Below are 15,567 nucleotides of genomic sequence, written 5' to 3'. Positions count from 1 at the left end.
AAAATATTACTTACTTTTGCCATTGCATCCTTGTTTCTATCACGAGGGATCTTTCTGTTTGTTACAAACTGAATGTCATTAGATTGTAACAAATCCTGTAAGTGGGATATATATTCAGTGTACTTTTGGCCATCCTCAGTCAATGCACCAACCCTTGTCCAATTCAGTCTCTTAAATAAGCTCAGATATACATCACTGTAAAATAAATGATAATAATAATAATACATCAACACAAATTACATCAATGTAATAATCTATCTGGAATATAATATGTGTGCATGATGACAAGTATACTTTCAACAAATAGAAAGGATGCTGTGCAACAAACAGACCTGTAGAAATTTTGCAATCTACTTAACTTTCAAACAAAGTGACCTAAAAAGATCTTTCCAAAGCCCTCTCAACCTGTTCCTCCCTTTTTCCACTTCACACCTGTTGCATTTGACTGAAACAAAAACCTGCCTAGGCAACTGCTTACACCTTTATTCAAAGCCAACAGTAATTTCGTACATGTTTGTGTGTGGGGTGGGGACAGGGAAAGGGAGGAGGGCACAAGGATAATGGGGAGGGGGTTGCTTGCATGTATGTTCCTAAGCTATAATAATAGACTTCATCTATAAGCTAAACAATTTAATGTCCTTGTTCTTTTTTGTGCCTCTCTGCTACTCAGTACCTCTTCTGTTTCGGTAATAGCACTCTGCCATCTCGTATATACCCTATTTTATCTGCTAGCTCACTTGGCTCACAAGTGCAGGTATCTGCCCTGGTAATAGCAGACTTTCAATCTTCAACAGATCTAAGTTAACAGAAAAATGTACTATTATCTAGGAAACTTATTTTGAAATATTTTCTTGCATTGCCAAATGATTATCCTCCCAAATGACCAATGATAGTTTGAAGATCTTGGAGCTACTTTAGACCCTAAATTTTGAAATAAACACATTGGTCACTTGGTAAACATTCCTTCATTATTGTCACATTCTATAAGTTGTCAGTATTTCTGTGTTAAATTCTGTAATATCTGTCCATAATATTGGTATGTCACATCCTGTAATACTGTAATTCTAGTCACTGTCTGTGTTTGAAACACACTAATACATGCCAGGGCGAGTGCCTGCCTGCCACTTCGCCCAGGAACAAGGCAGTGGACCAGTGTGATCACAGCCATAAAATCCCTAAAGGCTTCTGGCATTATTAAATATAAAATACTATATGCAACTCAAGTAACTACTTTTACTTTTTGTCCTGTGTTATATGTTCTCACTGTCATCTTTACAGTACTAATTAGAATCTTAAAATAATAATATTTTCTCATGTGGACTGCCCACTTCTTGTGTCCCCCCAAATACAAATCACCTAACTGCACATTCAACTCATATGTAATGTATTCAAAATATAAGCAATTAGGTATTAATGGGAGGTCTGTATTTAACAGATCTAGTGGCTCTGCGGCTGTGTACTGTACTTTCAACCTCAACCAGGACCACAGCAACATGAGATATCACTAATAGTAACATACAGTATATCTTCAGTAATAATTTCTTAGTAATAAAAGAACATAGTGGTTTGCCAGTCATTACTGTAAACAGTAAGTTATTAGTAATAAGAAATAAAGATAAAATGTTAGTTATAACAGAAGATATTAAATTCCCAGTAGTAACTAATTATTGTAAAATCACAGTGGTTGCAGATGATAGTGGCTTCTCAGCACTACAAGATGGTTGTAATTTCTTAATAGTAAATGAATATAGCAAATTCTCAGTAGTAAAAGGTGATGGTAAACTCCACTATAACAGAATCTGATAAATGTTCAGTAACGTTCTCAGTAGTAACAAATGACAGTAAGTTCTCAGAAGGAACAAATAGTAACAACATGTCGTGGTATATGAATCTATTAACTGACCAGTGTTAATAGAATAAAGTGGCTTATAATCTATAAAACTGTCACTGTAATCAGTTTCACCACTACCAGAGTGTACCATGACTGCTCGCAGTTCCACCAATTATGGTTCCTTTCATTTCTAATTCCTGTCACAGTTTCTACATTCTTATCTGTAACACATTCTAAAGTACTTCCAATATCTAGTATTTGGTTTTTATTTACTGGAACACCCTGTACTGAAAAAATAGTATCAGAAAGTTCAACATTGTTGTCAGTCTTTTCTTCCACTAAATCAACACTATCATTGAATTGCTAAAACAAAACAAAAAATAGTTTTTCTGCTGTTTCTATTCTGCTATTGAAGTGAGAACCTACCTCAACTATTGTTTTATCCATGTGAGAAAATCTGTTATCTATTTTGAAAATTTTTTCATCTACAGGAGCAACTTTGTAGTTCATTTCTGCTTTTATGTCTGTTGGCTAATTTAAAATTTCCTCTCTTAATTCTGTTGATTGCTGTGTAGACATCTGTCCAATTGTTCCTAAAGCAATATTCCCATCTTTAAGAGACATTGTGCTAATCTCCTAATGAATATTAATGTAAAGAATCACAACAGATGTCGTAAAATGTTACTAATAATAGATTATTAAGTTTTTGTTTGCTTGTTTCTTTCATTTATGAACTAAATTCAATCAATTAGTTTTCTTTCTAAGTTTGAGCAGTGTTTGACAAACTGACTTTGTAACTGGATATTCAGATAACCACTTCAATCTATCAACTGACAAAATCAATTGCGATTAAGAAATCACTTCACAGTGCATCATATTTTCAAGTACTTCTACATCTATAAATACACTCCGCAAACCACCTTGCTGCATGTGGTAGAGGGTAATTTGTGTAATATTGTCACTTCCCCTCTTTCCTGTTCCAGTTGTGAATAATTCACAGAAAGAGCAATTGTCAGTAAGCCTCTGTGTGGGCTTGAATCTCTCACATTTATGGTATGTATCCCACACTGATGAGCAATGTTAAGTAACTGAAACCACCAAGTTTTATGTGCTTGCTACATGAGAACTGCTCTCTACACCAACTCACCGCTCCATGCAGAAGTTGCTGACAGTAAAATGCTGGATGCCAACTGGCATTAATTTAGTAAAGCAAGTCTACTGCATACTCTGCTGCTGCCTTCTACAAATAATCTTGTCACAGATTTAGTTTGTGTTCCAGGAAATTGTAGTGCAAGATAATTTTCAGTATTTGAAAGAAATAAACTGCATTGTCTATACAATACTTTTTATTGAAAGTCATGAACAGTTTTGTGTTATTAGAAGATGCATCCTCAGATGATAAAGATTCTTTTTACTAGGTCATTGTCAAAAGGTAACTGCCTTGCCTGCTGTCGTTCAACCACCTTCCTGCTTGTATAGCAGTTCTGCTACCCCCTTCATTTCAAATAAGGACTGCTGCTTTTAGTGAGCTATTTGTTTAAAACATGCTGTGAATGCTGGGGAGTGGCTCCAAGGCAGTTATCTTTTGGTGATGATCCAGTAAAAAGAATCTTTATCACCTGAGGATGCATCTTTTAGTGCCACGGAACTCGTCTTCTAGTGCCACGGAACTGGTTGTGGCTTTGAATAAAAAATATTCTGCAGCCAATACAGATTATTTCTTTCAATATGTGGAAGTTTGTCTGTGGTTGCCTGCAATTTAAAATGACATACTTCAGTATTTGCTTTTCACATGCAATTTTTGATTAAATGTTCCATGAAGTTGTAATGCATAAGAATCTTCAGTATTTGCTTTTGATGTGCAATTTTTTATTAAATTCTTGTTAAAAATGAATTATAACTGCTTCATTGTATTTAAAATCTTCTTTATGGCTGCTACTTTATGCCAAAAGTTGTTTGATAATGTGTGATGGTGAATTTGTCTTCTTGTTGATCTACTTGACAACAGCTTATTGATTAATTTTATCAACATAATTTTGCTTCTGTTTCTTCTCTGCAGATATTAATAAGCATTTAAAATTATTTTAAATTCAAATACACCAAACTTAATAACTTACTGATGCAATAAGTAAACATTTATAGCACTTTCAACTATCATTTGCTCTTCTGTGGTGTAAATTTTATATATATGTAAACCATTTTATACATATGTAAACCACACCACATAATCACAGTTTTTCAGTATTAATGTCAGTCTTTTTAATTCACTTCCGGTATGATGTAAAGTCTAATATTTTATTGTGTTTTTCACTTGAAGTTATCACAAAGAATTTAGTTGGTTTTATTTCATGCATTGTCTATCCAAGTTCACTGTACTGAATTGCTCACATACAAAATAACATTGTTTGCACAAGTAATAAAATAATCTTCAATCTTTATAAACCAATTTGTGATGAAATTGCTCTTCAGTAAGTCTCACAGCAGAAATGGAGTAACTTCTTCCTCCTTAGTCTTCAAATCTAACTACTTCACCATAGATTTGTATTTCTCTCCTTGGCCACCACATGACAGGATACGTACTGACCAAAAATGAAGTAAAGTCACTCCAGGATCACCACTTGGGACAATATATGACAATGAAAACTCAGTAAATACCCGACACAAAAATGTAGTAAATTCTTGTTGCAAAATTGATTTTAATTAGTGTCATGGTCATTACATGATAGTGTTCTTGATGGCAAAATCATAAGAAAATAATCTTGAAGTATATTTAGTTTATAATATTATTTGTTTAACTCTTCTTCTAAAGTTTTGAGATTATCTTCAACTTGTTTGAACATTTTTTACATGAACATGTTCAATATGTTGTCAGTGTGGAAACAGCCTTAATGCTAAACTCAAGTAAAATTTTTCTATGATTTGCAAGAATATACTCTCCATTGATGATTTAAGCATCTCTTATCATGAGGAACCCCTTATAAAGTGTATGGGGAGTTGGAAGTGCCATGTCATACTTGCTGTGATGTAAAGGCATCTTCTGGCAACATCCAGCTGCCTCATGCTTCCCAAGGAGTACCTCAAATGTATAGTAACACAACCCAAACAAATACTTGCACCAACACGTAATACTAAATGAATAAAAATAGAAAATGCAAGGGGGCACTGTACAATTGCTTAAATTTCAACATAAACAACAAAGTACTCATTTACATACTATGAAATCCAGATAACTTCATGTGTCTAGCTCTTGAAGGAAAAATCCTGAATTTAGCTAAGCAAAAATTCTGGACCCTCACAAGTCACATTGGGTATGGTGGTCAGCTAGACTATTAATTTTGATATGTAACACTTAAGTCTAGTGAGATTTCTGCAGAATGGATCCAAAAGTGGAGAAGATTCAGTAAAATCTCAAAGAACATGAAAGGCTTGCCAGATATAATACAAAAAAAGATATTTGGGGCACTATCACACACAGTTATTAGTAAATTCTACATAGAAGCATGTAGCACACCCTTTTGCTCTAGAGATAGCATGATACATCATGTCATGGACTCCTCAAGACAATGATAGTACTGGAGGTGCATCCACATCTGTGGCTGCTCAATTGCCATCCACAGCTCATGGGTACTGGTCAGAGCTGTGTCCAAGGCATGCCTATTTTGCTTGATGGCATTCAAAAAGTGCTCATTAGTGTACAAATTGGGTGGTACTCCATCACTTTCATGTTTATGAAGTGTTCCTCAGACCATCTTGTCAGAAATCTGTGGTGATGGGGTGATGCAGTGTCACATGTCACAGGTCACATGTGAGATGCTCTTAAGTGAATAAACAGATTTACATGTTAGGTCAGTAGGTCCCTGTACCATTCTCTACTGACAGAGGGTGATAGACCTATTTGGAGCCCAGTTTCATTCTGTATAACATTATCCACGGTAGGGTGCTGTTGACAAGCACATAAACAAGACTAAATTTGTGACTGAACTTTGAGCTTAATCACATTATACACTGATCTGTTTTATTCATTGTGTGACAGGAGTGTTTTGTCTCCACAGCAGTAGCTGAATCTAATTCATTTACTAACAATAGTATATAGACTGTCTGAAATCCTAAATTTACAAAGATGATATAACATCCTAAACTGAGTACCAATAGCCAGAAATGGATATTTACTTTTTCACTGACATAAACAAGTTATACATTATAGCAACAACTTAAGCTCACTGCAACTTTACAGAGTTACAATTGCCATTGTCAGTGCACCTTCACTCATGACATATGCTATTTCGGACAGCACATGTTCATACAACTCACAGGCCCACTTATAGGGGCCACCTGGGTCAGCCCCCTGGTGTGCTCTGGTGAACTGCCAAAGAAATAACATTATTTAAGCAATTGCAAATGTGTGCTTGGTCTATTCATTACATTGTATTACTGTTGTCCACTCTATGTGTTCAGTGCTATGCATGCACAACCCGTATCTTATGTGTTTCTCTATAAAGTACTATGTTCCACACATTGTGTTTGTTCTTGCTATAACAAACTTGGTGACGAGTGAGTCATGATCAGTGGCAGTGCTAAGTCACCTGATAAACATCTCAATGGAAGAAACACTCTAACATCTCATTCCCAGCAGCAAGCTTTTGTGGAACAAGAGCAGTCTCTCTCCACAGTTTGCAATCAAGTGGTGTCTGTGTGTTCACAGCAGGTTAAGCACCCATCAGTGTGACCATCACCCTTCCTGGCTTATGATGAATCAGCTGAAGGTTGGGACTCCTATGAAGCACAGGTTTTTCATGTTGGTGATGCAAACCTGTGTAGGGCTTTCTTTCTTTCCTGGCTTCCGCCATGCATGTATCAGTTATTGTGCCAACTTGCACCTTCGCAATAATTGACCAACGTATCATTTGATGAACTGTGCAAGCTTCTCTCAACCTATTATTGTGACAGAATGCATGTGACTGTGATGTGTGTAGAATTTTACCATTGTCAGAAATTCCCAAACCATTCTTACAAAGCCTGGACTGCAGAATTACATGGGTTGAGCCATAATTGTGAGTTTTTCACCAGTAATCATCACAAATCCTATGCTCAACACATGGTATGTTATGTCGTTATTCATGTGGCCCTGGATAACAAAGTCCGTGAAAAAACACTTCAGTGTGAGAATGTGGTCATTAAGTATGTGTTAATATCACACAGTCCTTTGAAGTGTCACAGACTGCAGGCGAACAGATTGCTGCATGGGGGGGGGAGGGGGGGGGGCACCGTTAGGCAGCATGGGGTGAAGCTGTTGCAGCAGTACAGCCGTCAACTCAGCATCACATGGGGCAGTGTCAGTTATGGTCACAGCAGCAATAGGCCATGTCACAGCAACAGCCACATGCCCCCCCCCCCCCCCCTTATGTCTTACTCATACTCTTTCACCCAGCATGATCATGCTGCATGCCATAAGCATTGGGTGGTTTGCGTTGAAAGAAAGGCCACAGTACATCAGTGTGGAACTCTCCTCTTCAAACTTGATGGACACAGTGGTACCAATGGACATAAACTGTATCTCTACAATGGCTTTTTCCCTGAACAAATTGTTTATTGACTTGCATATTTCAAATAAACCACTAAAAAAACAAGTGGACACAGGAGCTGAAGTGACTTTAATAAATGCACAGATGTAGACTTGGGATTCCCTCACCTAACACAGGTTTCATGGAAGCTGGTTAGCTACAATAAATAGCAGAATCCAATACTAGGTCAGTTCTCCACTCCCATCCCTAACAAATCTGTTTGCCCTCTCACTTTCCTTGTAGTGAGATCATTCCCATATGACAGACCTGTTCAGGTTAGATGCATTTAACATTTTTGGTTTCTCCATTGTCGATGAGATAAATTCCTGTTTGGGTTAGATATATTTAATGCTTTCGGGTTCTCTATTGCCAATGAGATAAATTTAGAATCAGATTAAGTTCCATGTCAGCAACTGTTGTCCCTCTGCTCTGAGTTTTCATCTCTGTTTTGCCCTGCACTTGGTTAAGCTAGGGTTTCAGGCCCACATTACCATAAAAGAGTCCACCCACCCTCATTTCTTTTGGGTGCAACAGGTGCCTGTCACATTGTGCTACTCTGTCAAAGCTGAATTAGACCATTTGATGTCATGTGATGTCATTTGGCCTATTTCTTCCAGTGAATGGACTCTTACACCAAAGACCACCTTAGCAATCTCTGATCTTAATTTTATGTTTTGCAGTCTGCGTGTCTCAAGTGCAATCTTGCCTTATTTCAATTTTTTTCAGTTGTCATTTGAGTATCTACATTTTCAGGTTCCTCACGCAGGGGTCAAGCTGTTGCATCGTCATGTTGATGCAATTGTGGCTTTGCTGTAGCTGACCTCCACTAAGGAACTGCAAGCATTTCTACGTAAAGTTGCATATTACCAAAGTTTTCTCAGCCATTGCATGGGCTTTTGTGTAAAAATGTGCAACTTTTCTGGTCCTCAGCATTTGCTTTGCTTAAATCTAAGCTTCAATCTGTACTATGTCTGGCCCACTTTCCAGCTGGGTCAGCACCTTGTTGGCTACTGATGCCTCCCAGCATAGTCTTGGTGTGATTTTGGAGCGCAAATACATGTACAGGTCTGAAGAATCCATTGCTTATGCTTGTAAGACTTTTACTCCCACCCAGTAGCAGTATCCTCAGATTGAAAAGGAGTCTTAAGTGATTGGATTAGCTGTTAATAAATTTCATGTCTTCTTGTATAGTTATAAATTCCTTTTAATCATGGACCACAAGCCATTGGTTGTTCTTTTTAACCCTTTGGCTTCCATGCCAAACAAGGCACTGCGCTATTTGCTGTGGTGGGCTCTCTTCCTCTCCCGTTATCATTATCAGATCCATTACTAGTCGACTGTGCAACACACCAATGGCAATGACATATCTCACCTTCTGATCAGACCAGACAAGGTGTTCAATCAGGATGAGTTGCTTTGTTTCTATTTGGATACTGAGAACCAGAAAACAGTCAATGGTTTTCCCATCACTAGTGGCACACTAGCATCGGTCATCACCATAGATACTGTACTTAGTCGGATCTGCTCTTTTGTGCAGCACAGTTGGCTGGAAAAACCTCCTGGTCATGCCTCGGATCCCTTGTGTAATTACTTCTTCCTACAGCATCACCTTTCTGTATTTGATGGGCTTCTCCTGTTAGCTACAGAAGACACTCCTCCCCAGCTTTGATTCCTGCTTCCTTACATCATAATGTACAGCAGCTTCTGCATGGCAACCATTGGAGGACCTCTCACACCAAAGCTTTGGCCTGCCAGCATATGTAATGGCAGAGCATAGATGGTGATATTAAGCAGCTTATCACCACTTGCATTTAATGTGTTCAGTAACAGGCACTCTGCAGGCACCTTTTCCCCTGGCTGATGATGCAGAACCTGGGTGAGTATCTACTTGTCGATTTTGCTGGGACTTGCTAAACCAGTATTGGTTCATTGTAGTGGCATGTTGTCCATCTGTGTCTGTGGCGGCCACTGTCTCAGCTCTGTCTAACATTTTTGCAACTACGGGACTTCCGTATACTGTGGTTACCAATAACAGCACCCACTTTATTTCTGGAAAAATTTGCACCTTTTTGTCAGGCTAGTGGTATTTGCCACCTCACTGCTCCCTCATTTCATCCTCAATCTAATCATGAGGCTAAATGCATGGTTCAGACATTTAAAACTCAGATGCATAAGTATATATGTGGCAGGTCCCCTAAAGCTGCTTTAGACCATTTTTTGAGTTCCTACTGTTTCATTCAAGTGGGGACAAGAGCCAGCCGGGAACTGCTATGTGGATGCCAACCATGAACCCTCCTTCACCTGCTGCATCTGACACCATACCAGCTGATGTTGCCAGCTCTATGATGGTTCTGGCTGGGTGTGTCTGTCTGGGCTTGTGGCTTCAGCTGCCGAATGAACTGCCATCACTGAGCATCGCCAGGGCTGGCACCTGTGTATCATCTGCACTCCTGACAGGCAAACATCCCTTCACTTCAACCAGCTGTGGCTGTGCATGGTGAGGTGTGTTCTCAAGGGCCCACTGCCTCCCCTGTCCCCACCACAGCTGACGCCAGTTCTTGTGTCACAGACGGTCCAGTGGGCTGCTGCCTGTGAGATTGCTGTCTGAGGTTCCTGCCTCCACCTCCCACTCCTCAACTGCTGCTGTTGCCAGTGCAGCCCCCACTGCACCTGATGCTGAAGGTGCCGTGATCTCTGTTGCTGGGTGCTGTGTGCCATTGTCTCCGATGCCCCTGCTGATGCTTCCAGCACTAACCACTGACCTCGACAAGGACGTTACTATGGAGATGCTATCCCACTCCTGCTCTACAGCCTTTCAAGAGAGGAGGGACAGCACACCAACCTGGTCTCTCATCACTTCTGCCCCTACTCACTGGTGCCTGCCTGCTACGTGCCGCAGAAGCTGCTGTCATTGAGTGATGACACAGACGTCAGCCCTGTCATTGGTATTTGCTGTGGCTCATAATCTCAGTGACTTGTGAAACCAATGCTTTTTTTGGTAGAGTCTGTGCAGAATACTGTGGCCAGCAGATGCACAGTTAGCAGGGCATGCATGGGGAGAGCAATAGGGGTGGGGGATGTGGCAGATGCTGTAGGGGAAAAGCCGAGTGCTGGAGGGGGAGTGCCATTCTAAACTGAAGCCTACACAAACATTTTATTGTAAATATTTCATGAAGCTCCCCCACACCCACACTTGCATGGTGACCATTCAAAAAAATCTGTCACCTCTGCTTTAGTTAGTCAGCCATTTGTAACTTTCAGAGAAGCATCATGAGTTGTGAATTATGAGTAAAACCTACACATTTCTCTTGTTGTCATGTTAAAATTTGCTTCTTTTGCCAAAACACAGTGGAGTTCACAAAGCGTCACCTCACTAGCAGGTTGGCAGAAGCACTCGTGAGAGTAATCTGAAACAGTGGTTTATTTAAGTTTATTATGTGAGGACCTGAGGAAAAGTAAGGTCAGTCGCTTATGAAAAATCACATCCTTAGTACAGAATTAACATGTCATGTCTTCACTTATGTTGTTCCATACCCCACAGCATTTCTCATTTCACCAGCTATCAATGGCCTTAAAAATTACATTCTTTCATTGAAAAAGTCTGTAGTTAGTGGAATAACATGGTAGCTGCTGAAGTTTTCCATAATAGCCACATGGAAAAATACTCTCCTCTTTGTATGCTATCATTTTTCTAAATCTCGTTTTGATATCTCCAACTGTTTATGAGATATGAGGAACAAACATTTTGGATATTTCACTCTGGCTTTATCACTGGTACGGCACAATCGCAAATGAGTGTGTTACATCTAACTGATTTTCTCAATATTGATGACAGAGAGAGACCTCCACCCAAGTCTAAAGAAAAATTTGATGTATCTGCTAAATTTCATATGCAGAAACATATTATGTAATATGCATCAAATCCAAAATCATAGTGCCCCTCATTGTGAACTTTTTCGAATTTTGCACAGTGTGTTACTTCCATGTAAACTTCACAATAACTATCACCATTAATGAACCGTTGGGCTCATCATCATGAACCTGACAAATAAAGCTATAAGTACTGAATTCCCCCCCCCCCCTCCCCCGCACTGTCTGACGAAAGGTAGCAATATACTGTTGCCGCCCCCCCCCCCCCCCCCCCCCCCCCGTCTGAACAAACAGTTGAACCCACTCAGTGCTTTGGACAAAAACTAGTCACTGTGCATTGGCCACCATATCCTGCATAGACTCTATCAGTACTTTTTTGTTCAGTGCTTTTTTCTATAACATGCATTTTTCTGTGCCTCATGTGTTTTGTGCGTGTATGTATGTGGTTTCCCCATCCCTTAGAAGGATGAGTGATGTACCTTCACTCATGATGCATGTGATTTCAGAGAGCGCATGTCCATACAGTTCACAGGTTTTCTTATAGAGGCCTGGGTCAGCCCTCTGGCAGGCCCCAGTTAATTTCTAAAGAAACAGCATTATTTAAGCAATTGAAAATGATTGTTTGGCCTATTGTTTATGCTGTATTACTGTTTCCAGTCAATTTGTTCAGTGCTATTTGTAACCTGTATTTTACATATTGCTCTATAAAATACTATGTTCCATAAATCGTGTTTGTTCTTGCTATAACACATGTGTTATAACACAATCCATTGATGGAACTGACTCTGGGTTCATAATCATTTGGAATCATTGACAGTTTTATAAGATGGATGTTGCTCAATTAGTACTCTCCACACTGAATTTTCCAAAGTGTGCAAGTAATAAGCCAGCAGATTGGTGCTTAATGATGAATCATCTTAGGCACAATCTGCCACCATCTCCTCATATTCTACTGTGTGCGCAGTTCTTTGATGATAACTTCTCTGTAGACAGAAGGCCCTGGCTTCTCACATGTTTCTATCCATATCATTACATTTATTCCAGTTTCTTAGAATGGTGAATATATTGCAATTTTTCCCTATACATTTGTTTGGCAATCCAGGTGCTACAACTTGCTGCACCACACATTAAATGAAAATCAGCTAATTTTTGTTTGAGTAAAGCTCCATCATCCACAACCAATCATGAATTGTGAACAATGGTTAAGTCAATCCTAGATATATTACAGAGGGTTATGAATTGTATTTCAAGGTATTGCTGCCAATGTTGGTGCAGCAAGAGACAATCATACATATAAGTAAAAGCCAGTTATTGAGATGTTCTACAAAACATTATATCCAAGTAAAATATAGGAGAAGAAACAATAGTTTTTGGCATCTTTGTGATTTCAGTTTGCAGTCTAACACAGAGAAGATGAATCAAGAATAAGTGTGAGACTAAAAAACACTCATAAAGTAAATTTGTTTTACTTCATTAAGATCCTCTGCTGAGTAGGCTATGAGAGTGAATGATTTCATCATGAACTATTTTCTATGTCAAGCAATAGAAAATCCAGGATGGAATGTAACAATATTATGAGCAGGAAAGGTGCTACTCACCGTATAGCAGAGGTGGTGAGTCACAGATAGGCACAACAAAAAGACTCTCACAATGATAGCTTTCGGCCATTAAGGCCTACGTCAACAATACACACACATATGCACATGCAAACCACTCATACAAATACAGCTCACACACACAACTGCAGTCTCAGGCCAAAACTGACGTGTGCATGTGAGTTGCATTTGCATGAGTGTGTGCGCGTATGTGTGTCTATTGTTAACATAGGTCTTAATGGCCGAAAGCTATAATTGTGAGAGTCTCTTTGTTGTGACTGTCTGTGACTCAGCATCTCTACTGTATGGTGAATAGCAACTTTTACTTCTCATAATATTGTTACTGTTTTCTATGTGATATTCCAGTATTTTACAATGAGACAAACAGTGTGAAGAGTTTAGTTTAAATGGTGTTCTTGATGTACAGGATCAGAACATTTTTCACTTCCCGTTGTTGCAAAGGCTTTACAGATCAATAACAATCTAAAATAACATAAACAATAAATAAATCATAAACATATTTTTTTCCAAAGGTTAAATTCCAGAAATAGCAAAATAAGACTTGCTATGACAATGATGAGCAATTTTACTACTGGATTTATCAGTCTGAATGATTTCTTGCAGCCACGTATGAACAAAAATTGGAAACGGTGAGTGATTCCATAGCTTACAAAAATTAGAAAAGAAATCCGTTATCTAAAAGTGAACATTAGACTTAGCAACTTAAAAAAAAAAAAAAAGAAAAGAGAGAGAGAGAGAAGGTTACACTAAATGTGTAACTAATTGCTTACGTATACTGCTGATTTTCACCAATTGTTCTGAAGAAATATGGATATTTAGCTCTGTCTGAAAAGCTGGAGCCTTCTGCACTGTAGCTTATTACAACTGTTTTATAATACTTTGTGACTCCTGCCAGTGGTTCAACAGTATCAGAGCATGCTGGGCCTGTAGGTAAGAGAGAAGAGAACATCACTGTTTGATCAACAAATATGTGTTTGATCAACAAATATGTTGGAAGAAACTGAAGAATCATGTTAAGAAACTGCTTTTCCTTAATACATAACATAATTTTCTTTTAAATATTACTGGAAAATCTGGTTATCTATGATTGTAAAGATGTTCCTTGTCACCAAAGGTTTATAGGTTTGATTCCCACAGTGGGCATGGTGGATTTTAAACCATACAACTTTCATCAGTGTTGTGTCATGTATTGTCTTCTGCTGATGTCTATGGGGTATTGTGAATGCCTTATGTTCCACTGTGATAAATACCAGTCACTGTGTTTGGTCTAATGTGCTCTACAAAGCAACTGTAGTTAAAGCATCTCACAGGGGACAGTAATATGCTCTAAAAATCCTATGTTTTTGAGAGGATTGTAACTTACATGGATGAGGTACAACTAAGCAACAACAGTAATCATGAATAACAGGAGTGATAATTAACATACAAAACCAGAAACTTTACATCCTATCCACAAGACTACATTGTGGCCAAAGTTGACATACAGAAGATAAATTAAGTTTCAAAATTTTGTATTCAGAATTCCAATTCTTCCCTCACCTCCTTTGGAGTTTTATTAAAGAAGATTATGTAAAATTTCTCAAAAAAGAGGATGATTGACTTGGTAGTCCTACCTAAATAGATAATACCAAAAACAAATAATTAGAAATTAGGCCAAATAATGAAAAAAATTATAAGTTATGTTTATAGTCTAGGCAGTTAGTGTACAAAAAAAGAGACTATATCATGCAAATATTGACAACTGCCTGGACAATTAATCAAAATATAACCATCTCAAATCATTAACATGCTTGTAACACTTCTAATCAAAAGCAAGACATTGACTTCTTCAGCCCTTTTGAAAGGGAGAGGACACCAAGTATCAGATATGAGGAGGATTGAAATATAAATGGTAATTTCGACAGTGTATTGCACAAGCAGTTCCAAGCTGATGGAGGAGTTGGGGGGTGGGGGATTAAAGACTGGTGCATTAGGGATGGGGAATCCTTATGGTTTGCTGCTGCACTCTGTTCTGGCCTCAGTACAGCCATGATTGAACAAGAGAGTCTTTCGACTGTTGCACAATGTGTTACAATGAAGCTTTTAATCCATGAAGGGGTGTCCCAGAACTAAGTGTTTACTTGAGCTGAAAATTTAGGGCAGCCAAGAAAGTGTAGAAAATGGTCATGCTCGACTCCCAAGGTCAAGTCTCACAAATGACAACATCTGTGTTGTTCAGGAGCTTATTGAAGGTGATTGCCTGTGCAATGTTGAAGAAATCACAGCAGAAGTGGGCATCAGCATTGGGAGTGCTCATTACATTATCAAATGACAGCTTGGATTTAGAAAAATTAGTGTTTGATTGGTTCCAAGGTTCTTAATGAAACAGCAGAAATAGGGCAGCAAGGATAACTCGAGAGACTTAGGGCTCGATTTGAGCAAGAAGGGGTAGATTTTTTGAAGCACATCATGATCTGATGAGACAAGTTCCTTCATTATACTTCAGAATCCAAAATGGTGAGTAAGGAGTGGCAAAGAAAGGATTAAGCCTGCCTTGTGAAAGCCAAAATCTGCCTCTCAGCTGGAAGAGTTCCTGTGACTGTCTCTTTTGACTATAGAGAAGTGTTACTCATTGACTTTCTTCACAGTCAACATATGATGGAGACAGCTTACTACTGACACTCATTAACAAAACCACCAAAACAAAAGA

The 15,567-nt window shown here is 38.6% G+C and overlaps 1 protein-coding gene across 1 annotated transcript in view; it reads right to left on the bottom strand.

Moving 5' to 3' along the window:
• LOC126183392 (uncharacterized) overlaps window positions 1-15,567 on the bottom strand; it is a 661,091-nt gene that overhangs the window by 50,321 nt on the left and 595,203 nt on the right. The window contains exons 16-17 of the mRNA XM_049925338.1: window positions 13,649-13,802; window positions 15-195 (exon numbers count right to left, since the gene is read on the bottom strand). Coding sequence (XP_049781295.1) covers window positions 15-195; window positions 13,649-13,802 — 335 coding nt within the window. The remainder of the gene's footprint in view (window positions 1-14; window positions 196-13,648; window positions 13,803-15,567) is intronic.

The sequence above is a fragment of the Schistocerca cancellata genome, chromosome 1, assembly GCF_023864275.1.
Source record: "Schistocerca cancellata isolate TAMUIC-IGC-003103 chromosome 1, iqSchCanc2.1, whole genome shotgun sequence".
NCBI lineage: Eukaryota > Metazoa > Arthropoda > Insecta > Orthoptera > Acrididae > Schistocerca > Schistocerca cancellata.
The sequence above is the reverse complement of the archived record's forward strand: the minus strand, read 5'-3'. Positions and strand labels throughout refer to the sequence as shown.